General features: G+C 46.5%; 2 protein-coding genes across 2 annotated transcripts; both read left to right on the forward strand.

Annotated features, from left to right (window-relative positions):
- Nucleotides 1-6977: 6977 nt before the first annotated feature.
- On the forward strand, nucleotides 6978-11948 carry LOC121345517 (sperm-associated antigen 4 protein-like). Its single transcript, XM_041422530.1, has 6 exons — nucleotides 6978-6985; nucleotides 7715-7782; nucleotides 9664-9776; nucleotides 10339-10506; nucleotides 10835-10924; nucleotides 11802-11948. The coding sequence occupies exons 1-6, from the start codon at nucleotides 6978-6980 to the stop codon at nucleotides 11946-11948; spliced, it is 594 nt and encodes a 197-aa protein (XP_041278464.1).
- Nucleotides 11949-17441: 5493 nt separating this feature from the next.
- LYZ (lysozyme) lies at nucleotides 17442-19128 on the forward strand. Its single transcript, XM_041422696.1, has 4 exons — nucleotides 17442-17640; nucleotides 17980-18138; nucleotides 18376-18454; nucleotides 18865-19128. Exons 1-4 carry the CDS (start codon nucleotides 17487-17489, stop codon nucleotides 18923-18925), a joined length of 453 nt encoding a protein of 150 aa, XP_041278630.1. The 5' UTR covers nucleotides 17442-17486; the 3' UTR covers nucleotides 18926-19128.
- Nucleotides 19129-19401: the final 273 nt, after the last annotated feature.

Raw genomic sequence — 19401 nt, forward strand, 5'->3', positions numbered from 1 at the left:
ATGATAAAATCACAGAATCTCCTGAGATGACAGGGGCCCACGAGGATCATCAAGTGCAATTCCTGCCCTGCACAGACCCCCCAACAATCCCACCCTGAGCACCCCTGAGAGCACTGGCCAAACACTCCTGGAGCTCTGGCAGCCCCGGGGCTGTGCCCATTCCCTGGGAGCACAACCTGGGGGCCAGGTTTGATTGATTATTAGTTCAGGTTTATGAGACATAAATTTAGTAGTAATAATAATAAACTTAGTAGTAATAAAGGAAAATGTTGATTGATTGCAGAGGGTGTTGTACTATGTTGAGTAATTTGATGTTTACAAAAGTATTTTATGGATGCCTCTGAAGTTGCAGGTGCTACCATTCTTGTGGAGGAATGTATCAGCAGAGGTAATTTTTTCTACTTAAATTGAGAGAAGCATGGCTTAATTTCACTTAAAATGTGCTCTTTTGTCTATTATAGCTTGGAGCAGTGCATTCTGACCTTTTAAACATTAAAAAAACCAAAAAAAATCCAACCAACCAACCAACCAAAAAAAAAAAAAAAAAAAAACCAAAAAAACCCAAAAAAACAAAAATCAAAAAACCACAAAACAAATCTTTGACTGTGACTAAGTGTAGGTGGAACACCTGAGCTGGTGAAAGTCAGATAATCTCTCACTGATATCCACAATTAGCTGAGCTGTTGCAATCAAGACCTAGAAATACAAGGACATTAATATTAAACACAGCTCAAGAAACTAGCAGTCAAAACAGAGAATAATTTTCTTCACTAAACACATTTTTTTCTTTTGTTTTTGCATTTAAAAGTGTGTAATTTAATAAATACAGATGTATTTATTTGAAACTCAAGTCGTATCCTTCCTAGTTCATGATGAGTGTGTAGCAGACAGGATTCTTCCACTTAAAGAGATGTTGGAATGGAAAAAAGGTTTCATGGAACAAGTGTGAAAGAATAAAAAGCAATAAAAGGGCTTCTCTTTTTCCTGTTGGGTGTATGACATTTCCAGCAGTGACACCCCTCCTGGCTCTGAGGGAGCAATCTGATCCTTTATTCAGGTATTTGTGCTGTGTAGTTATGCCACAGAGGAGAAACCTCACTGGGAAATGTTTGTGCTGCCACGGCTCAGCTGTGACCTGCTGGGGTGTGAGCAGGGACAGCTGCAGGTACAGGTGAATGTGGCATTGCAGCATCTCCCCTCACAGCTGCAGGGCTGAGGGGCAACAGCTTTCCTGTGCAGTTGTGCAAGATTCCCAATATTTCCTGTTTCTGCATCAGAAGAAAACCAGAAAACCACTGGGGCCAAGAGCTTTTTGGGGAAGCAGAGGGTGGAAGAAAGACAATTCCTAGAATAGCCAATATCTTGGTAGAGATTTAATTTTATTTTTTTTTTTAAATAAAAAAATTTAAATTTACGGTGGTGGGTTTTTTTGGTTTTTTTTTTTTTTTTTTTTTTTTTTTTTTTTTTCGGTTTTTTTTTTTGGGTTTTTTTTTTTTTTTTTTTTTTGGGAGAATTCAAGCCCACGTGCACTTTTGTTTTTTTTTTTTTTGTTTTTTTTTTTTTTTTGGTTCGGTTTTTGTTTTGGGGTTTTTTTTTGAGTTTTTTGTTGTTTTTGTTTTTTTGAAGAAGCTTAATTCTGCACTGAGGTGATGCACTGAGGTGAAAGCCAGCTGGAACTCACACCTGCTGGCCTCCTGCTTAGCTCTTCCTCAGGTCCTGCTCTCCTCTGAGTGGAGAGCTGCAAGGCTGACCAAGCCAGCCAAGTGGGTGTCATTCCCAAATAGGTGTAAACTTCAACCTGAGTAAAAGCTGCTGAGAAAGTCATAAATCACATCCCATTCTGCAAGTCAAATTCCTGACTGTTTTCTCACTGCTGTTAATTCAACTGAAAGTTACTTTAAAATAACACTAAAAATGTGTAATTTTCCATACCAGCAAATTCTTGGTGCCATAAGAGAAACTTTGTGCTGAGAAGGTCCTATAAACATACGGCAGTGTTTGCATATATAGATTTTGTTTTCCTTCAGATGAAGTTATCTCTTCATTTCAAAGCTTAATGGAAAGATTTTTGAATTGATCATGATCTGATATACAACTGTCAGCCCTCTGCTACAGGTACAGCATAAGGACTCAAGTTTAAGCATTAAATTAAAGTTTTACTTTCCATTTAGCTGTCATTTTCCTCCTTACTTTTAATTCTTATCTTTAAAATGACAGTTCAAATATTTGCTTACCAGTGCCATGCTTATCCTGTTAAGATAATCTACTTACCTGAAAGGGAGAAAGCTGAGATGACCAAGAAAACTGTTAGGACAAGGAGGCCTCCAAGAGAGCTGGACTTTGGGCAAGGACTGAGTGGACAAGGGGGAGCAGCTTTAAGCTGAAAGATGGCAGATTTAAATTGGGTATTAGTAAGAAATTCCTCCCTGTGAGAGAGGTGAGAGCTGGCACAGGGTGCCCAGAGCAGCCGTGGCTGCCCCTGGATCCCTGGCAGTGCCCAGGGCCAGGTGGAATGGGGCTGGGAGCACCTGGGGCAGTGAAGGTGTCCCTGCCATGGCAGGGTGGGACTGGATGATCTCCTGTGGGAAAGGAATCCGTAGAGAATTCTCAAAGCCTGACAGAACACTCACATGGACGAGGACATTGCTGAGAGAGAACTAGAAACGAGTTTCAAAGGATGGCCTTACGAAAAAGATGAATCCGTAGAGAATTCTCAAAGCCAGACAGAACACTCACATAGGACATTGCTGAGAGAGAAATGGAACTAGAAATGAGTTTCAAAGGATGGCCTTACGAAAAAGACCGGATATTTTGGAGAAACAGAACTATGAAAGATGCATTGTAGTGGGACCCATGAGGGGTAATTTTAGATGATTGCCTTTAAGGCACTTACAGCATGGTGTGGCAAACGCTGATAGGCCAAGAAACACTTAAAGTGTATTGTAATTAGGAAATAATTGGCTTCTAATTGTGATAGTGTGAATTATAACATCACCCTTCTCAAGAGACTGAAAATAGAATAAAAGCTTTTAAAATGCCTCTCAGTTACCCCATCTCTAAATCAGAAAAAGGCATAATCCAACAGTCTCCCAGGTCTCTTCTAATCCAAACTATTCTGGGATTCTAGTTTATGTTCTTCAGCTGGCCAAAGCTCAAGAGGGAGAAGAAGAAAGGGAAGCACAAGAGCCCAGCTCCCTAAGGAAGGCTTAGAGGCTGAGGAACCCAGTGAGGTTCAGAATGGACCCTCTTGCTTTCTAACCTCCACACAAAGCCTGGCATCAGCTAGGTCTAATCTTAGCTTCAGATTATGACAGTTGTTTATATTTAATGGAATTATCTATACAAAATTTATAATAATTAATACTGAAGAGCTACATGGATTTTTTTAAATTAATTCAGCATGCCATCAATGACTTACTGAGGATCTGTTGGAAATAAGAAATCTCTCTGCCTTAGGCATGGAAGGATCTCTTATTTTCAGGTAAGGGATCTGAAACCTTGAGTGGTGCTCCAGTTCAAGGGGAGAGTCACTGGTATGCAGTGTGCAGTCCAGCTGCCACTCAGGGACAGCTCAAATTTGGCTTATCCTGATTGTAATATTTATTAGAGTGAAGTAGTTGGCTGCTAGTCAATAGTTTAGAGAAGATAGATGTCTTTGTTTTAGCTCCGTTATCTTCTTTACTTTAGTAAATAACTTTTAGTTATTTTCCACTTTTGGGCTTTGAAACCACCTTTAAAAGTAAATACTTTTCTCTACTTTAGTTATTTTCCACTTTTGGGCTTTGAAACCACCTTTAAAAGTAAATATTTTTCCAAGGCACCTTAACTTCCTTGTACCTAAGCCAGGAGCATTCCAGCTCACAAATCCACCACAGGGCGTGGGGCCCGTTGCTCCATAGCTGGCCTGATCCAAAGTACAGCTGGGGGTCAAGTGTATCCGTAAGAGGCACCACAACAATATTTATAAAATTGCCTTGGGGCCTCACTTGCCATCTCTCCCTGTCACTGGTTATGTTCCTATATTTGCAACATTTTTTTTTTTTAATAGACAGGAGAGTTTTCTTCTAATTACAAAATTCAGTGTCAGCACATGACTGGTTTACAAATGGAGATGAGAGCTTAGACAAGTCCTGCCTTTGACTCAGATTTCTGGCAGTAGCTCTGTTTGAGGTGGCCCGCACCCCAAATGTCTGTCATTTGCAAGTTCTTAAGAATAGCCAATTAGGTCTATTACAAAATGAATTATTTATTGAACAGACACAAGATTAACAGACTGAGGACTTTAAACAGACTGCTTACTACACAGGATGAAACAATATCAACTGCCAGTAGATGAAAAGGTTATTACAGCTAGTGAAGAAATAGTATAGATGAGGAGTCAATGTAATTTAGCATTGAATTGATGATGGAGTACACATAAGGTCCTTTCAACTCAATTCCTGGGAAAATATCTTCAGAATTGGGAGCAGGACCCTGGGAAGAAGTCCTTCACATTTCCAAGGTGTGTGGAGGAGATTTTTTGCCTCCATGAAAGTTTGTGCAGCTTATATAATTTTTAAAGTGAAGTGTCTGCCAGTCAGAAATTCCAGCTCATATCCCCACATCTTGTTCTCAAGGCCAGATTGTGTCCAGACCCTGGGAAGAAGTCCTTCACATTTCCAAGGTGTGTGGAGGAGATTTTTTGCCTCCATGAAAGTTTGTGCAGCTTATATAATTTTTAAAGTGAAGTGTCTGCCAGTCAGAAATTCCAGCTCATATCCCCACATCTTGTTCTCAAGGCCAGATGTTAATTGTCCACTGGGAGTTCCACCCCTGGTGCCAGAGAGAGAGAGAACTCAGCAGCCAGAGCCACCTCACCAGCCTGGGTTATCTCGTCACTGCATGTGGTGGGAGGACCATGCTGATGGACAGAACAGATCAGCTCTCCTGTGGTGGGGGGAAGCCCTGCCACACTGGTTTCCAAGCAGCAGCTGGAGTTACTAAGCAGAAGTGACAGCTCTTACTGGCTTTAGGCAAAGGATTTGGGTTCCCACCTGGCTTTTTGGTCCTTTCCTCAGTGAGGTGGTGCATGTTTTGTTGGATGGCCCATCAGAAATGCCAGGTGGGTCTGTTCCAGCTGCTGTGGTTGTGTTTGGCAAAGCCTGGTGCTCTCACTTTCCCACCACAGGTGTATCAGCAGGAGGCCTGAAGCTGGGTGAAGGGAACTCCTCTCCTGCAGCCTTCCTGACATCTCCTTTGCTTGCCCATCAGGCCTTTTTGGCTTTCCTTACAGCAGCCCCACGTGGCCCATCAGTGGGTGCTGAGGGTACCAGGGGCTCTGCCCTCCATCACCACAATTCCTTCTAGAGCAGGTTGCAGTAACTTGCAAGGGAGAGGGAGGCAAGAGAGGCTTTGTGGTTCCCTTTTCTTGGAGAACAAATGGGATTTTGCATGCAACGCAGGGTGGTATTGCCCAGGCTATAAACCAGAAGAGAAAAACCTCTCAGTGCAACTGAGGGTAAGGTGGGAGGAGGAAAAGGAGAAAAAATGAGATGTTAAGGATATTTTGTTGTTGCAGGAAACAGAATGAATGCAATGGCACTATTTGTGCATCCACTCTCTCTGGTAATTATTTCGGCACTATGATCAGACCCAGCCTGGCAGAAATTAGAAGTCCTAGAGAGAATAAATTTCCCACAGTCTGGGAGCACAGACTGTGTAGAGGAAACAAGCTCAAGTTAGTATTTCTGTCCAGCAAAGACAACAGCAATAAACATTTATAGATAGCAGAAACTGATAGGAAAGGTATGGTTGTTCTAACCAGAAAATCACCTCTGAGTTAGTCCCTGGGCAACAAAAGTCTGTCTTTCACACACAAAGCTGTAAGAAACTGGGCTTCACACGTTCCAGGGTGTGTGGTTCCATTACTGTAAGGTGAATAGGCCCCAGCTCATGGCCTCAGGGGCAACCTCCCTTCCTGTGCCAGCCCAGGGAACAACTGCCTGGTGACACCAGTGCTGCTGAGGCACCAGGAATAACCCCAGAGCTCAGACATGAACTGCAGCATCCTTCCAGTCTGTGAGAAATGATACTCACTTCCAAAAAAATGTAAAAGTTTTATTACAACCTTATCAAAAATACAACAAAAGACTGAATAGAGAAAATATTACAGTGCCAGGAGCAGAGGATTTTCCCCACCATGTGCTCATCCACACAATGGAGGTTTCACCTTTTAAGCCTTTGGTCCCTCCCAAAGTTCTGTCCATCAACTCCTCCCAAAGTTCTGTCCATCAACTCCTCCCAAAGTTCTGTCCATCAACTCCTCCTTTGCTGTCCAGTGGTGGAGGTCACTTCCTTAAATCCTGATTGGAGGTCAGCTGTTGCCATAGTAACGAGCCAACCCTCCCAAATGTCCCAAACTCAGGCTACCCCCTGATAACAATGCAAGGGAATAAAACATAACTCTAAGTCTATAAAACTTCTCTTAACATGTTTATATAATATTTGCCTTTTAATTGTGAGAATCAACCATCACATGACTCATCTATCACACAATCCAAACCAACCTGTAACTGCACATGAACCTGTGATTCCTGGCCCTCTGCAAGCATCCTTTGGTTGTTTTTAGGTAACTTACTGGTTAGGTGGTAGGATGAACCATCTGACCTTCAGGCAGACCTGCCAGCACGGCCTTTTGCAAACCAAAATGGGGATGTGCAGACACACAGTTCTCATGTGGCTACCACCCTGGGCACCCCAATTGTGAAAGCAGAGCCACCACGGCTGTGAGGTCAGAGCAGCTGCCTGCACAGCCCCGTGGCACGGGGACAGAGCCCAGAGTGGCCTGTGGCTGTCACACTGGGCAAACATCCCATCCTGCTGCAGCTGGGGAGGCAGAGCTGAGCCCGGGGGGACAGGGAGGAGGAAGGCTCACACACCAACCATTGGAGCCTTCCAAACCACTGGCAGAGGTGACTGTGGAGCTCAGCAACCGCCCAATGAGCTGGTATGAAGTGGGCTGCTCCTGCCCAGGGCGTCAGTTTGGAACAGTAGGATGGATGTGTGGTTGTCAGTGGCGTTGGAGCACCATGGGGAAGCTGAAAGCTTTTCTGAAGACCAGCCCTGTGATGTGTGAAGTTCCCTTTCTGTGGGGATGGGTCTCAGCTGAAGAAGAGACTCAAGAGACAGGCATAACCTTTCTCTGGTTTCTTTTCCAAGGGATGTTCTTCAGGCTTATTTGGCAGGTGCCTTTGTCTCCCTGGGGAGAAATTTTCTGAGCCGTTCTCATGCCATCCTCACAGAGTGGACACTACATGTTTCTACTGGACAGGGGGGAGGGTGGGAATGCCTGAGGGCCAGTGAGAACAGAGGGGAGAGCAGAGGGTGTCCCCTAATGAGCAGCCCAGGGCTCTCACTTGGATGCTGAAGCTTGAGCACTGCTTGTGCTGTGGCCAGTCTCAGGCAGAGCCAAGAGCAAAGCCCCTTGGCAGTGTCACTGGCACACCAGAGCTGAGCCTCCAGCGCTGGCTGCAGAAGGACAAACTGCTGTGTAGCCAAGCCCTCAGGGCAGAGCCAAGCATCTGCAGGGGAAGGTTTTTCCCAGCTCTGGCAAGAAACCCTGCAGGTGTGGGAGAGCTCTGAGACCAAAGTCAGGCAAAGCTCCTGTGCTTCCTTGCTGTGAAGGGGTTTGCCTAAGGCTTGGTAATTGACTGCCCCAGGACTCCCTCTCTTTCAGGGAAAAGATGCTGCAGCTGAAGAAGAAGAGCTTTAAAGTCTTCATCTTGTTGCTCTCAGTGGCTCTTGGTGAGTTTTCATGGGCAAACAACTGAGAGTGACAGCCTGGTTGTGCTGGATACCAGCTTGCCTCCAGGGCCATTATGTGTGGAAACTCCTGTGGCCCAAGTACTTCCTGAGGGTGCCCTTGACTGGCTTTGGGACCACCAGTAAGACTCCAGGTAGTCTCACAGCCATGCCTCTGCTCTGGCTGCTGAATGGCTTGCTGCAAGGTTGAGAGAGAAGGGCATGGGTACTTCCAAAGCTGAACTGGGGATGGCCAGAGCAGAGGGGCATTGCAAGGGGAGGGTCCCTCTCCCAGCCCCTACAGCCTGGTCCTGGTGCTGACTGAAGTGAGGGGAAACAGGGAGTAGAGTGGGGCAGCAAGCACAACTGCAGACCGTGCTGCCGTGGCCCCTGGAGCCTGGGCTGATGGCCCCCAGCCAGGGCACATCCTCTCTCTGCACCCCTCATTCCACACCCCTCAGCTAACCGGCCTGACCCCCAAGCAGCAGGGAGCAGACGATGGGCCCTCGGGGCTGGCTGCCAACCCCACTCCAGTGACTGGGGATGTGAATTGCAGGTGGTTTCTGTGGGACTGTCCTGTCAGAAGGGTCACTGTGGACAAAGGGACTCGTGGAGGTTAGTGACTGCTGTGGGACAGGCACCTCTTGCAGGGGAGTGTTGCTGACAGTGGGTGGATAAATCTGAGGCTCTTCTGCTTCTACACAGCATCACCCAAAGGAGAAGCAGATTGTGTAATTTGCCCTGGGAAGCCACGGTGGCTCTGGCAGTGGATGTTCTAATTAAGATTTTTCTCTTTCAGAAGATGCAAAGTGTATTTCCAGCAGGATTGAAAACCTTTTGGTAAGAGAGATTTCCTGAACTGGAACTGGGTGTGTGCAGAAGTGTCAGCTGACCTTGTGTTACCTGTGCTCAGTTTCCAAAGGGCAAAGGCTCCTCTACTTCCATCCTGCCTTTGACTTTCGCTCAGCTTGGGCTGGAAAGAAGCACTGGCAAAGCAGGGAAAGCTCGTCTGTTCACTGAGCTCAGGTGCTTCACAGAAGGAATGGACTGCTTTGACAAGGTCTGCTTTTCTGTTCCTGCAGGAATTCACACACTTTGATTGAAACCCAAAAGTTGCAGAATCTGCTAGAAGAGGTCACTCAGCTGAGGGCGGAGATCAGTAGTTTGAAGGTGACCCTGCCATTTTGGGGAAAGAGGCTTGGCAGGGCAGAACCCCCAAGAAAGCTCTCCTTGGTACTGTTGGTGGGGTCAGAACGTTGTGGCCACAGACCCTGCTCCTCCGTCCTCGTGGCTCCCACCAGCAGCACAGTGTGCCAGCTCTGTGGGCACGGCTGGCCACGCATGGCTGGCACTGAGCTCTGCCTCTGTGGGTGCTGGCAGCGTGCTGAATGACCTTTCCTGTTTGCTCATGGCTTCCCCAGGAATTGAGCCAGATGGCTTTGGAACCCTGTGTCAAGACAGACTGGGCCGTTAAGAGCTCTGGTAAGGACACGAGCAGCCCAGTCTCCTTGCCTTGTTCTTGTTCTTGTCTGTGTCCTGCCCACAGCCTCCACAGGATGTCTGCAGTTGCCTCCACACACATTCAGGGGGGATGGCACAGAAACGACAACGTTCCTGTGTGGATGGAGGGGCTCTCTTCCTCCCCACTGCACCCAGAGAAGGAATGGCTGGCTTGTGCTCAGCTTCCTCCCAGCACTCTTAGCCCTGTGGGAGAGGCAGTCTCCCACACCAGGCATGTGGCTGCTGTCATTGCCCCCCAGGGCAGGGTGATGCACACAGGACAGGCGGACATGGAGCTGCCCAGTGGCACCAGAAATGGTGTCTGAGCACCAAACCCTGCCAGCGTGTAGCTGCTTGCAGCCATTTCCCCTCCCTCCCTTACAGGAGCCACCATTGACACACAAAGAACCTCCCAGACCTATGACTGCAAAGACAGTTTTCTCTGCAGGATTTTACGCTTCTTCTGGACTGCCAGCCCTCCTGATACTATCCTGCAGGTATCTTAGCAGAAATCACCAGTTTTCTTCTCTCCTGTGAATTTGGGAACCATTCTTGGGGGCTCAGTGGTACTGATGAAGCCCACAGTAGATTGGATTTCTGAAACCAAAGCTGGAACATGGGCTGGGCTTGCTGAGAAGCAGAGGTTCTTCTCCAGAGGGAAGTGGAGTCAAACTAAGCTGTACTGCTGCATTCTGCCCACAGTCCTTGGCCACAGATGGGTGAAAGGACTTCTTTCTGCCTGGTGACCCTGTCCCCACTGTCAACCCTAAGAAGTCCTTTCCAGGGTGGGAGGTGGGAGGAGGAGGGATGCCCTACAGAGTCCCTGGCAGAGGTGTTTCTGCTTGTCCCTGAGTAGGATGGTTTCGTAACCAGTATTCTCTGTTCTGCCATGCTGAGCCCACTTTGGCAGGCAGGGAAGCTCTTCTGCTTCTGTCCATTTCCTCACAGTCCCTTATTTCCAAGCTGAAATAGAGCCCACAGACATGTCAGCCCCAATGCTTCAAGATACATGGGCAGTTGTGTTGGCCCACACATCACAGCTCTTGCATTCTGTTGCAGACAAATATTTTCCCAGGAAACTGCTGGGCTTTCAAAGGGCACCAGGGCCAGGTTGTCATCAAGTTGCCAGCACGAGTCTACCTGACTGCCATCACAGTGCAGCACATCTCCAAAGATGCCTCTCCAAGTGGGACCATCATCAGTGCCCCCAAAGACATTGCTGTCTTTGTAAGTCTGCTGGGCGCTTCTGGTGGGGGTCTGGCCCTAGCAGGAGCTCAGAGCAAAGTCTTGTTTGCTTTTGTGCACCCTCTGAGCTTTGTGTCCTGCACTCTCCTGAGCACTGCCTTGCTCGGCGCGACACTTCAAGGGCTCAAGAGGTCCTTCTTCTTAAGACTCCTAAGGGTTCTTGACCAAAATGCAAGGCAGAGACTGAGCTCTACCCTAACAAATGCCAGAGCCCTGGGAGAGGCTGGGTACATACAAGGGCTGACCCAGCTGTACATTCCCCCTTTGTCGGGATGAGCCCGACTCCCTCTCCTTGTGCTTTGCTCCCAAGGGAGTGGATGCAGACAGAGAAGAGGAAACTCTCCTGGGGGTGTTCACCTACAATGTGGAAAAAAACCCCACACAGACTTTCCCTCTGAAGGTATGCTCAACACGTGGGGCCAGGTGCCAGGGAGCAAAACAGGTTTGCTTGCAAGTCTGTGGCTGGGAAGGTGCAAATGTTTCCTCCCTGGGCAGAGGGTCCTGGATCGCTGCCAGAAGAGACCTGGTGGGGCTTGGAGGGCAGAGTAGCATGTGGTTGTGGTGGATGAAGGACAGGGTCAGGCCCATGGCAACACAGCTCCCGAGAGATCCCTGGCTGCAGCCACTGCCTTCAGAAAAGCCAAATGCACATGCAGCCACTCCACCCAAACAACAAACAGACCTTGTGCCACGGACAAACGGGGACAAGTGGTGGCAAAAGCTGTCAGGCATCCACTCTGTGCCCTGCTGACAAGCTGGACAATGTCACCCCATCACAGCATGCCCCTTTTCTCCCATTGCTCCCAGTCTGCCAGGAGGAAGGCAGGCAGAGGGCATGGCAGGGGCTCAGTGGGGTGACACACAGTGGGGTGACACGCAATGGGTGACAGACAGTGGGGTGACACACAATGGGGTGACACAGAGTGGGCTGACACAGTGGGGTGACACACAGTGGGGTGACACACAATGGGGTGACACACAAAGGGTGACACACCAGCCCCATGCACAGGAGCACGTCCCCAGCCCCTCTGTCAGCACAGAGCAAGGGACAGAGGGAAAGGAGGAGCAGCCCCAGCTGGGCAGCACGCAGAGGATGCCAAGTGCCTTCCCTTGCCCCCAGCCTCCCCAGCAGCCCTAGTCCCAGCAGTGAGCTTCAGATCTCTATTGCTTTTCCCAGCTTCTTTTGGGAGCTTGTTCCTGAGCAGAAACGGGGCTGGCAGGGTAAAACCTGTTGATTTCACTGCTGATTTTAACACCCTCCTTTTCCCTCTTCACAGAACATGCTGCTCCCCAGGGCCTTTTCACGTGTCAAACTTCTTGTGAAAAGCAACTGGGGAAACCCCTGGTACACCTGCATTTACCGAGTGAAGGTTCATGGAAAGATGGAAAACCAGCAAGTCTCAACCCAGGGCCAAGATAAATAAAGAAGAAAACTCAAAAGAAGAAGAAAGGGCAGGGGGAAGAAGGGAAATGGGGGGAATGATGTGGCAGCCCAATGTTGATTTTAGAGGATGCATGTGGGACTGTGTCAGGTGAGTTTTAGGTAAGATATTAGGAATTATAGAATCATTTAATCCCCTCGGTTGAAAGGGACCCACAAGGATCATCAAGTCCAACTCCTGGCCCTGCACAGGACAGCCCAACAACCACACCATGTGTCTGGCTGCTGGCTCAGTGCTGTGGGAAGCCTGTTCCAGTGCCCAACCACCCTCTGAGTGAAGAACCATTTGGGTGAAAAACCTTCTGGGTGAATCAGAATCTGCTGAGTTAGAGGGGACCCACAAGGATCATCGAGTCCAAATCCTGCAACTCCTGGCCCTGCACAGGACAGCCCAACAACCACACCACGTGTCTGACAGCTGGCTTGGTGCTGTAGCCAATTTGCTGGGGAACCTGTTCCAGTACCAGACCACATTCTGCCTTCTGGTTCTGAAGAACCTTCACCCAGAAGGTTCTTCACTCAGAAGGAGAAGGTTCATTACCCAAAGGCTCCTCACCTGTTTCTTCTGGACAGTTACAGGCTTTTCAGGAGGGGTAGGCAGGACAGAAGAATTGTAGGGGTCCCTTCCATGTCAGGGGTTCCATGGTTCCATGGTTCCATGATTCTATGACCAGTTGTTTCCAACCCATCTCTTGTAAACCCCTGACACAGTGCTCTGTGTGTCCTATCCCAGAAACAGAGTGGAAGCCACAAGTCCAGGGTTTAAGACAATGGCAGAATGCATGGAAACATCTACTCCTTGACCATGGATGTGCAGTGAGAGACTAATTTGTGCCAGAGCCTAGCACTATTGACTAAAATAAATAAAGCCATAGGCCCTGGGAATTGTACTTCAATCTTTGTTTGATCAGTAGAACTAAGCAGTTAATAAGGAAGCAAAGGATGGGGACTCCACCACCTCCCTGGGCAGCTCCTTCCAAGGCCTGACCACCCTTTCCATGGAGAAATTCCTGCTGATGTCCAACCTGCACCTGCCTTGGCACATCTTGAGCCTGTTCCCTCTCCTCCTGTCCCTGTTCCCTGGGAGCAGAGCCCGACCCCCTGGCTGTCCCCTCCTGTTAGGAGCTGTGCAGAGCCACAAGGGCCCCCCTGAGCCTCCTTTTCTCCAGGCTGAGCCCCTTTCCCAGCTCCCTCAGCTGCTCTTCATCAGACTTATGGCATATGACTTTTAGCCAGGAATTCTCTGCAAGTCCCTTTCTAGCAACCTCGTGGTGGTTTATTGTCACTTAAGTTAATCCAGGACAGGGACTTAATTTTTTGTTACCAAAAATTCAGTAAAATAATAAACTCCTTAACACCAGTGTAGCATTAAAAAGCAGCATTCTTTATTCAGCCAGACGCACGAGGGGATAGCTCCTCCCAAAGCCCTGCATGCTGAGTACAGGAAAGTTTCTGTTTATATTCTGTATTTCTTATACATATTCATTGATTGTCCCAGACTAAACATACAGATGATAATCATATGATACATATGATTATACATATGATTTTTATGCATATATTTTTATACATACATATGATTTCCCCAAAATCATTAACATATTTCCCCTTTCCATCACACATTCATTCTTTTGTCCTGGGGACTCTCTGGTGGTCCCTGGTGGTTGTGGACCCCAGTGTTCCAGGTGACCTGGCTGAGTTGGCAGGACACTGAGGGTGGTGAATTTCCAGTTTCCTTCTTACACAATGGGCATTTTGCAGTTCATTCTGGAACAAGCCTTGTGTTAGCTCACCAGGTGTAGGCCACTTACCATCTGGTAACAGTTTTATTTATGGCATTATCTTCATTCTTCCTCTTAACCCAGAGTCTCAAATTGAAAAGAGGAAGAACTTTTAAGTGAGGTAATAACATTTTTAGTACTCCCATTAGTACTCCCATGCCAAAAAAAAAAAAAATTCAACTCCGAGCAAAAATGACCATATGACCAATGTATGGAAGTAGCTCACTCTACTCAGTTGAGCTTCAGGTCTGAGTTGCTGGGGAATCCCCTGGCAGCAAAAGCTCCATCAAGTGTCACTGTCACCTCCCTCATGAATCAGACAAGTAAAGCAATCCTACATGGAAGTACCAGCAAGTAGGAAGGAACCCAACTTCAAACTGTGGCACAGAATGAGCAGCAAACAGCTGAGCAGTGAACGCTGCTGCAGCTAAGAGCTATTCAGGTGTTACATTTCCCAAAGAATTCTCACTGTTCCTTCAAATAATGTAGGAACGCTATTATTGTGAATGTGAGGCTCTTTTGTTTCATTTCCTAGATTTCAAGTTTAATTCTTATCTGACAGCTGAATCTCAAGTCACAAAGCTGTGCCAAACTTTGTTTAAAAAGTCCAATCTTCTATACAAAGTGGGTCTTGGAAACAAATTCGGGACTATGTAAGGGTAAATAAAATAACAAATACAAATTTCACAGCTATTTTCAAATGTTATAATACCTGTCATTCATTTCAGAACCATTTACTCAAGTGTAAAGCCAAGCACTGAAGTTTTACACTAAACAAACTGTCTCCAGGAAGCACATTCTAAAAGTGCCTTAGTAAAGGAGATCCCTTTCCCAGAAACAATAAAAACTTGCCTAGAATAAACCACAGTCACTCAAACTGCAGGAAAAACAAAATCCCCCAACAACATTTTTAGTGTTAGAGAATCAATGCATTGCTTCATTCTGGCAGGACGTTGTTCTAGCCAGGATGTGCAACAGAAATAATTTCATCCACATAGCCTGGGCTGTGCAGAGAAAATCCATGACACATGAATTTTAGCAGATTTTTCACAAACTTTATACAGCCAAAACCCATTGAGATACATTGGTTCACGGTTCATTTTGTCCAAGTTATGCAGTATTTGGTTCCTTATTGATCTCTTTGACTCCAGTGTTAATTAGGTCATCATTTTTATCTATCTCTTACCTATCTTTTCCCAGATCAGGTGTCACGTTTGGAGTTGACAGTTGTTAATGATGGTCATTGCCTTCTGTGTATCTTCTGTGCTACTCCCAGCCTGCTGAGATGTTAATCTCATCAGACCTGGAGTGGTGAAACAGTCTTTTGAAAAGAAATTTCAATTCCTTTCTATTTGGGCAAAGGCAAACAAAACCCCTGACTAAAGTTATACAAAAAATTTTAAACTTGGTACCATTTCCAACAAGAGGACCCCCATAAGCTCCTCACTGAGCTAGAGGGTTGTAGAGGCATGGACTCCTTTCTTCCGTGGAATTCACAGCAAACATGAAGCCTTTGCACAATTTCCTCCAGCTTGGGTTCGATGGCAGTTGATATAAAAATATGTAAAGAAACCAGTGAAATGATTTCTCTTGCCAATATCCTCTATGACTGCTAGAGAAGAAAAAAGCTCTTCTATTCAACACCTCATCCACAATCCCCTCCCCAAATACTCCGTTAATCCTCAATTCTTTTTTCAAAGTCATATGGCATTGTTAGTATGAAAGGATAAAGAGCTTGCTTTGGAGCTAGAGGAGGAAATAAACCATAGAGGACCCTTTCAAGGATTAAGAAGTGTGAAAACACGTAGAGGGAATATAATTCCTGTGTCCTGAGTTTGTCAGTCAATGTCAATGTGGTTTATCAGCCAAGCCCCACACAGCCGCTCCCCACTCCCGTGCCAGAAGGATCAGGGAGAGAATCAGAAGGGTTAAAGCTGGAAAATTCATGGGTTGGGATACAGTTTAGTATGGAAAACAAAAGCCAAATGCACAAACAAAGCAAACCCAGGGATTCACTCCCTGTTTCCCATGGGCAGGCAGGTGTTCAGCCATCCCACAGAGAGCAGGGTTCCAGGACACGTAACGGTGACTTGGGAAGACAAACACCATCACTCCAAACATCCCTCCCCTCCTTCCTTCTGCCCCCCACTTTATATGCTGAGCATGATGTCATGTGGCCTGGAACATGCCTTTGATCACTTTGGGTCATCTGTCCCAGCTGTGTCTCCTCCCAGCTTCCCAAGCACCCCCATCCCCTTGCCAGCCTGGCAGTATGAAAAGCAGAAAAGGCCTTGGCTCCGTGTGAGCACTGCTCAGCAATAACAAAAACATCTCCATTATCACCCCTACATTCAGCACAAATCCAAAATACAGCCCCAAGCCAGCCACTGGGAAGGAAATTACCTCAGCTACACCCAGCACAGTCACCTTTTGCTATTTCTGCATCAGACACACCAATATGAGAGACTCCTGCTACTCAGCTGTAAAATATCTTCCTAGCTTTATGTCTTTGATAATCATTGCCTCTTTTTATTTTTACCTTTCAAGATTTTTTCTCACCCTTATTTTCTTGAGCTTTTTGATGCATACAGTAGGAGAAAGAAAACTGATGTCAAAGGCAGCCAATGTAGTGGCAATGACCACTTGAGGTAGTGGCAATCTTGAGGTAGTGACCAATGAAGCTAATGTCCAGTGATCAGCCATGGCTTGTAATATACAGTCCATGCAAACAGAAACATAATAAATCAGGGTTTTTTTCTGTTGTAGGTAGTTTATTGTTCAGAAGTATTTTACAAGGGATAGTAGGAAGATGAATTAAGAACACGAAGTTGGCTACTCCTTCTTCACCTCCTTTGCAGCAGGTTCTATATAAGGACATTTTTCATGGTTGATTCGTAACTTATTGTCATTCCTACTAAATTCTTTTTATCTCAACCTGGGACTGGAGAAGGTGAGTGGAACAGCTTGTAGACTTTTTAATGGGAGCACTAAATCAGCAAATATCATCCCCCTAGACCATGATGGGGGATGCAGCCAAGACAGCTGACCCCCACTGACCACAGCATATCCCAGATCATATGTAGGGTCCTGCTCAAAGTATAAACCTGAAGGAAGAAGAAGGAAGGAGGGGGATTTGGAATTTGGAGTGTTGGTGTTGGTGTTGGTCTTCCTGAACCACTGTTAATGTGGTGCAGCCTGGTTTCCTGGAGGTGGCTGAACATCTTCCTGCTGATGGGAAGGAGTGTGTTTCCTCTCTATTTCACTTTTTCTTTCATGTGTGGCTTTTTCTTTCCCCATTAATCTGCCTGTATCCCAATCCACAAGTTTCCTAACTTTTACCTTTCCCATCCCAATAGAGTGGGAGAGATTGAGTGACTTATCAGACTGCTGGTGTTAAACCATGACACTCACACAAGGGAACTACAGTCGTGACATTTGGAATAATATCCAACTGAGGATTGCTGGGGTGTCTGGGGAAAATATATAATCCAGCCTTGAAGGACCAGTGAAATAGGTACTGGCACCTTCCAGGAACTTTGGAGTTGTTTTGGAGTTTGTTTTGGAGTTTGGCCCACTTCCTTATTGGCTTGTTCCTGTAACGACTGCCCAGACTTCCCAGATATGCTTGCTCAACCAAATGATCCTCCTCCTGGGAGCAGGAATAAAAGGCTGGCATTGCTGGCAGTCCTGGCAGACAGGGAGCTCAAGCTGCTTTGGCACATCCTGCTGTGGACTGCAAGATGAGAAAGTCAATGCTCTTCCTTGGCTTTCTTCTTCTTTTCCTTGGTCTGGCTCTGCCAGGCACCCAGGGAAAAATAATTTCCAGATGTGAGATGGTGAAGATCCTACGTCGGAATGGCTTTCAGGGCTTTGAGGGCACAACTGTTGCTGACTGTGAGTATAATGAGCTGCCAGAGCACCTCTCTGCCTGTACCACCTTAGTCCCTCTCAACTTCTTTTTGATCTTCCAGCAGTACTATTCTGTCCCTCCATTTCTCTGACTTCATCTTTTGCTCATCCCCTTCCTTGCTCCCTTCTATAGTTCACACAGCAAATACCAGTCTAGAGCTTTATCCTTCCAAGAATTTACCCATCCAATTCTCAAGGTTATGATATCACCAGTTTAATTACTTCTTCAGCACTTCCTTTGTCCTGAATACTGTCATATCCTTCCTCTTATTTACCCTCAGCACACCTTAATGTTCTCCTCTGGAATCTCTCTTCCTCCTGCAGGGATGTGCCTGGTGAAATATGAGAGTGGTTATGACACGAAAGCATACAATAACAATGGGCCCAGCAGGGACTACGGCATCTTCCAGATCAACAGCAAGTACTGGTGCAATGATGGCAGGACCTCTGGAGCCAAGAATGCCTGCCACATCAGCTGCTCAAGTAAGTGGTAGGACAGAACAAAGAACCTTTCTTTGTTCATTCCATGAAAGCACCTGCTCTGTCCATGACACCTGCCTAGCAGCTGCTCCAGTCATTTCTGTCTGTCCTTCTTCCATCCATCTTCTCAGTGTCCCACCTACCCTTCCTTCCTGATGGACACCTTTCCTTCTGCCAGTCTGTCCCTGCTCTTCCTCTGCTCCGCTTTCCTCCACACTGATCTTTTTCCCTTCTCTACAGAACTGCAAGATGATAATATTGAGGATGATATTCAGTGTGCCAAGAAGATTGCCCGGGAGGCTCATGGCCTCAGTCCCTGGTAAGGATATTTGCATGGACACTGGGGCAGAGTGGGCAGAGCAGATCAAAGACAGTCCTGCTATTTATTGAGGGAGACGGGAGATCCATGGATGGGAAGCTGGATTTGGTGCAGTTTAGCACAGTCCTTCTCCTAAAGCTGAAAGGAGAAGATAGGAATCATGTCTTGCACCACCTGCTCTAATTCTCTAAATTTGCCTCCTCTCCCAGAGCTCTCCTTTTTGTTCTCTTCCCCTTCCCCCAGCTCACTTAGATTGAGCTCATAATAATTTACATTTATTTGTATCTCTCAGAGGGATCTTTGAGAGTCTTCACCCAAGACTCTCAAAGATTAACCAAGATTAACTGTTTTCATAACCAATTCAATCATAATCTAACTCCTCATATTACAGAATGTATTTGTTTTTTCAGGTACGGCTGGAAAAACCATTGCCGGGGCAGAGACCTGAGTTCCTACGTCAGGGGTTGCTAAATCGCTCCACAAGTGTTGATTGTTTCCTCAGGACCACCAGCATTTGGAGAGGAGGCCATGGGTGCGGGGAATTAAATCCAGTCTATTATTAAGATAGAGTGGGTACTGGCTAGTACTAACTCTGGAGGCCTTTCACACTGCTGCAATGCAAACAGAAAACTCACAGCTCACAGCTTAATAAAAACAGGTGTAGCAACAAACCACTACAGGTGAAGTTTCAGCCTTGATTTACTTGCATAATCCTGACTCAAGATTTTGTTGCCCTAACAGGGCTTAGCAACATTTAGGATTTCTCTCTCCTTTTGTTTCTTTCTCTGTTCTCCTTCACCCCGCCCTTCCTCCTCTCCTTCTTCCCCTTTATTGTTTTGCCCATTCTTATTGGAGTGTCTGTAGTGAGGAAATACAAAAATGTAATGAACATTGTGTAAGACGTGCAGAATTATGTTGCCTTATGACTAAGACAGTCACTGATTAAG

Source organism: Onychostruthus taczanowskii, unplaced genomic scaffold, assembly GCF_017590055.1.
Source record: "Onychostruthus taczanowskii isolate IOZ18803 unplaced genomic scaffold, ASM1759005v1 scaffold74, whole genome shotgun sequence".
Taxonomy (NCBI): Eukaryota; Metazoa; Chordata; class Aves; order Passeriformes; family Passeridae; genus Onychostruthus; species Onychostruthus taczanowskii.

Excerpts from the sequence above, each read along its gene's own strand:
- LOC121345517 (XM_041422530.1), top strand. Across the intron at positions 10,507-10,834 it reads CCAAAGACATTGCTGTCTTT|GGAGTGGATGCAGACAGAGA; the intron begins GTAAGTCTGCTG and ends TTTGCTCCCAAG. Across the intron at positions 10,925-11,801 it reads CACAGACTTTCCCTCTGAAG|AACATGCTGCTCCCCAGGGC; the intron begins GTATGCTCAACA and ends CCCTCTTCACAG.
- LYZ (XM_041422696.1), top strand. The coding sequence starts at position 17,487 with ATGAGAAAGTCAATGCTCTTCCTTGGCTTTCTTCTTCTTTTCCTTGGT. Across the intron at positions 17,641-17,979 it reads GGGCACAACTGTTGCTGACT|GGATGTGCCTGGTGAAATAT; the intron begins GTGAGTATAATG and ends TTCCTCCTGCAG. Across the intron at positions 18,455-18,864 it reads GCTCATGGCCTCAGTCCCTG|GTACGGCTGGAAAAACCATT; the intron begins GTAAGGATATTT and ends TTGTTTTTTCAG.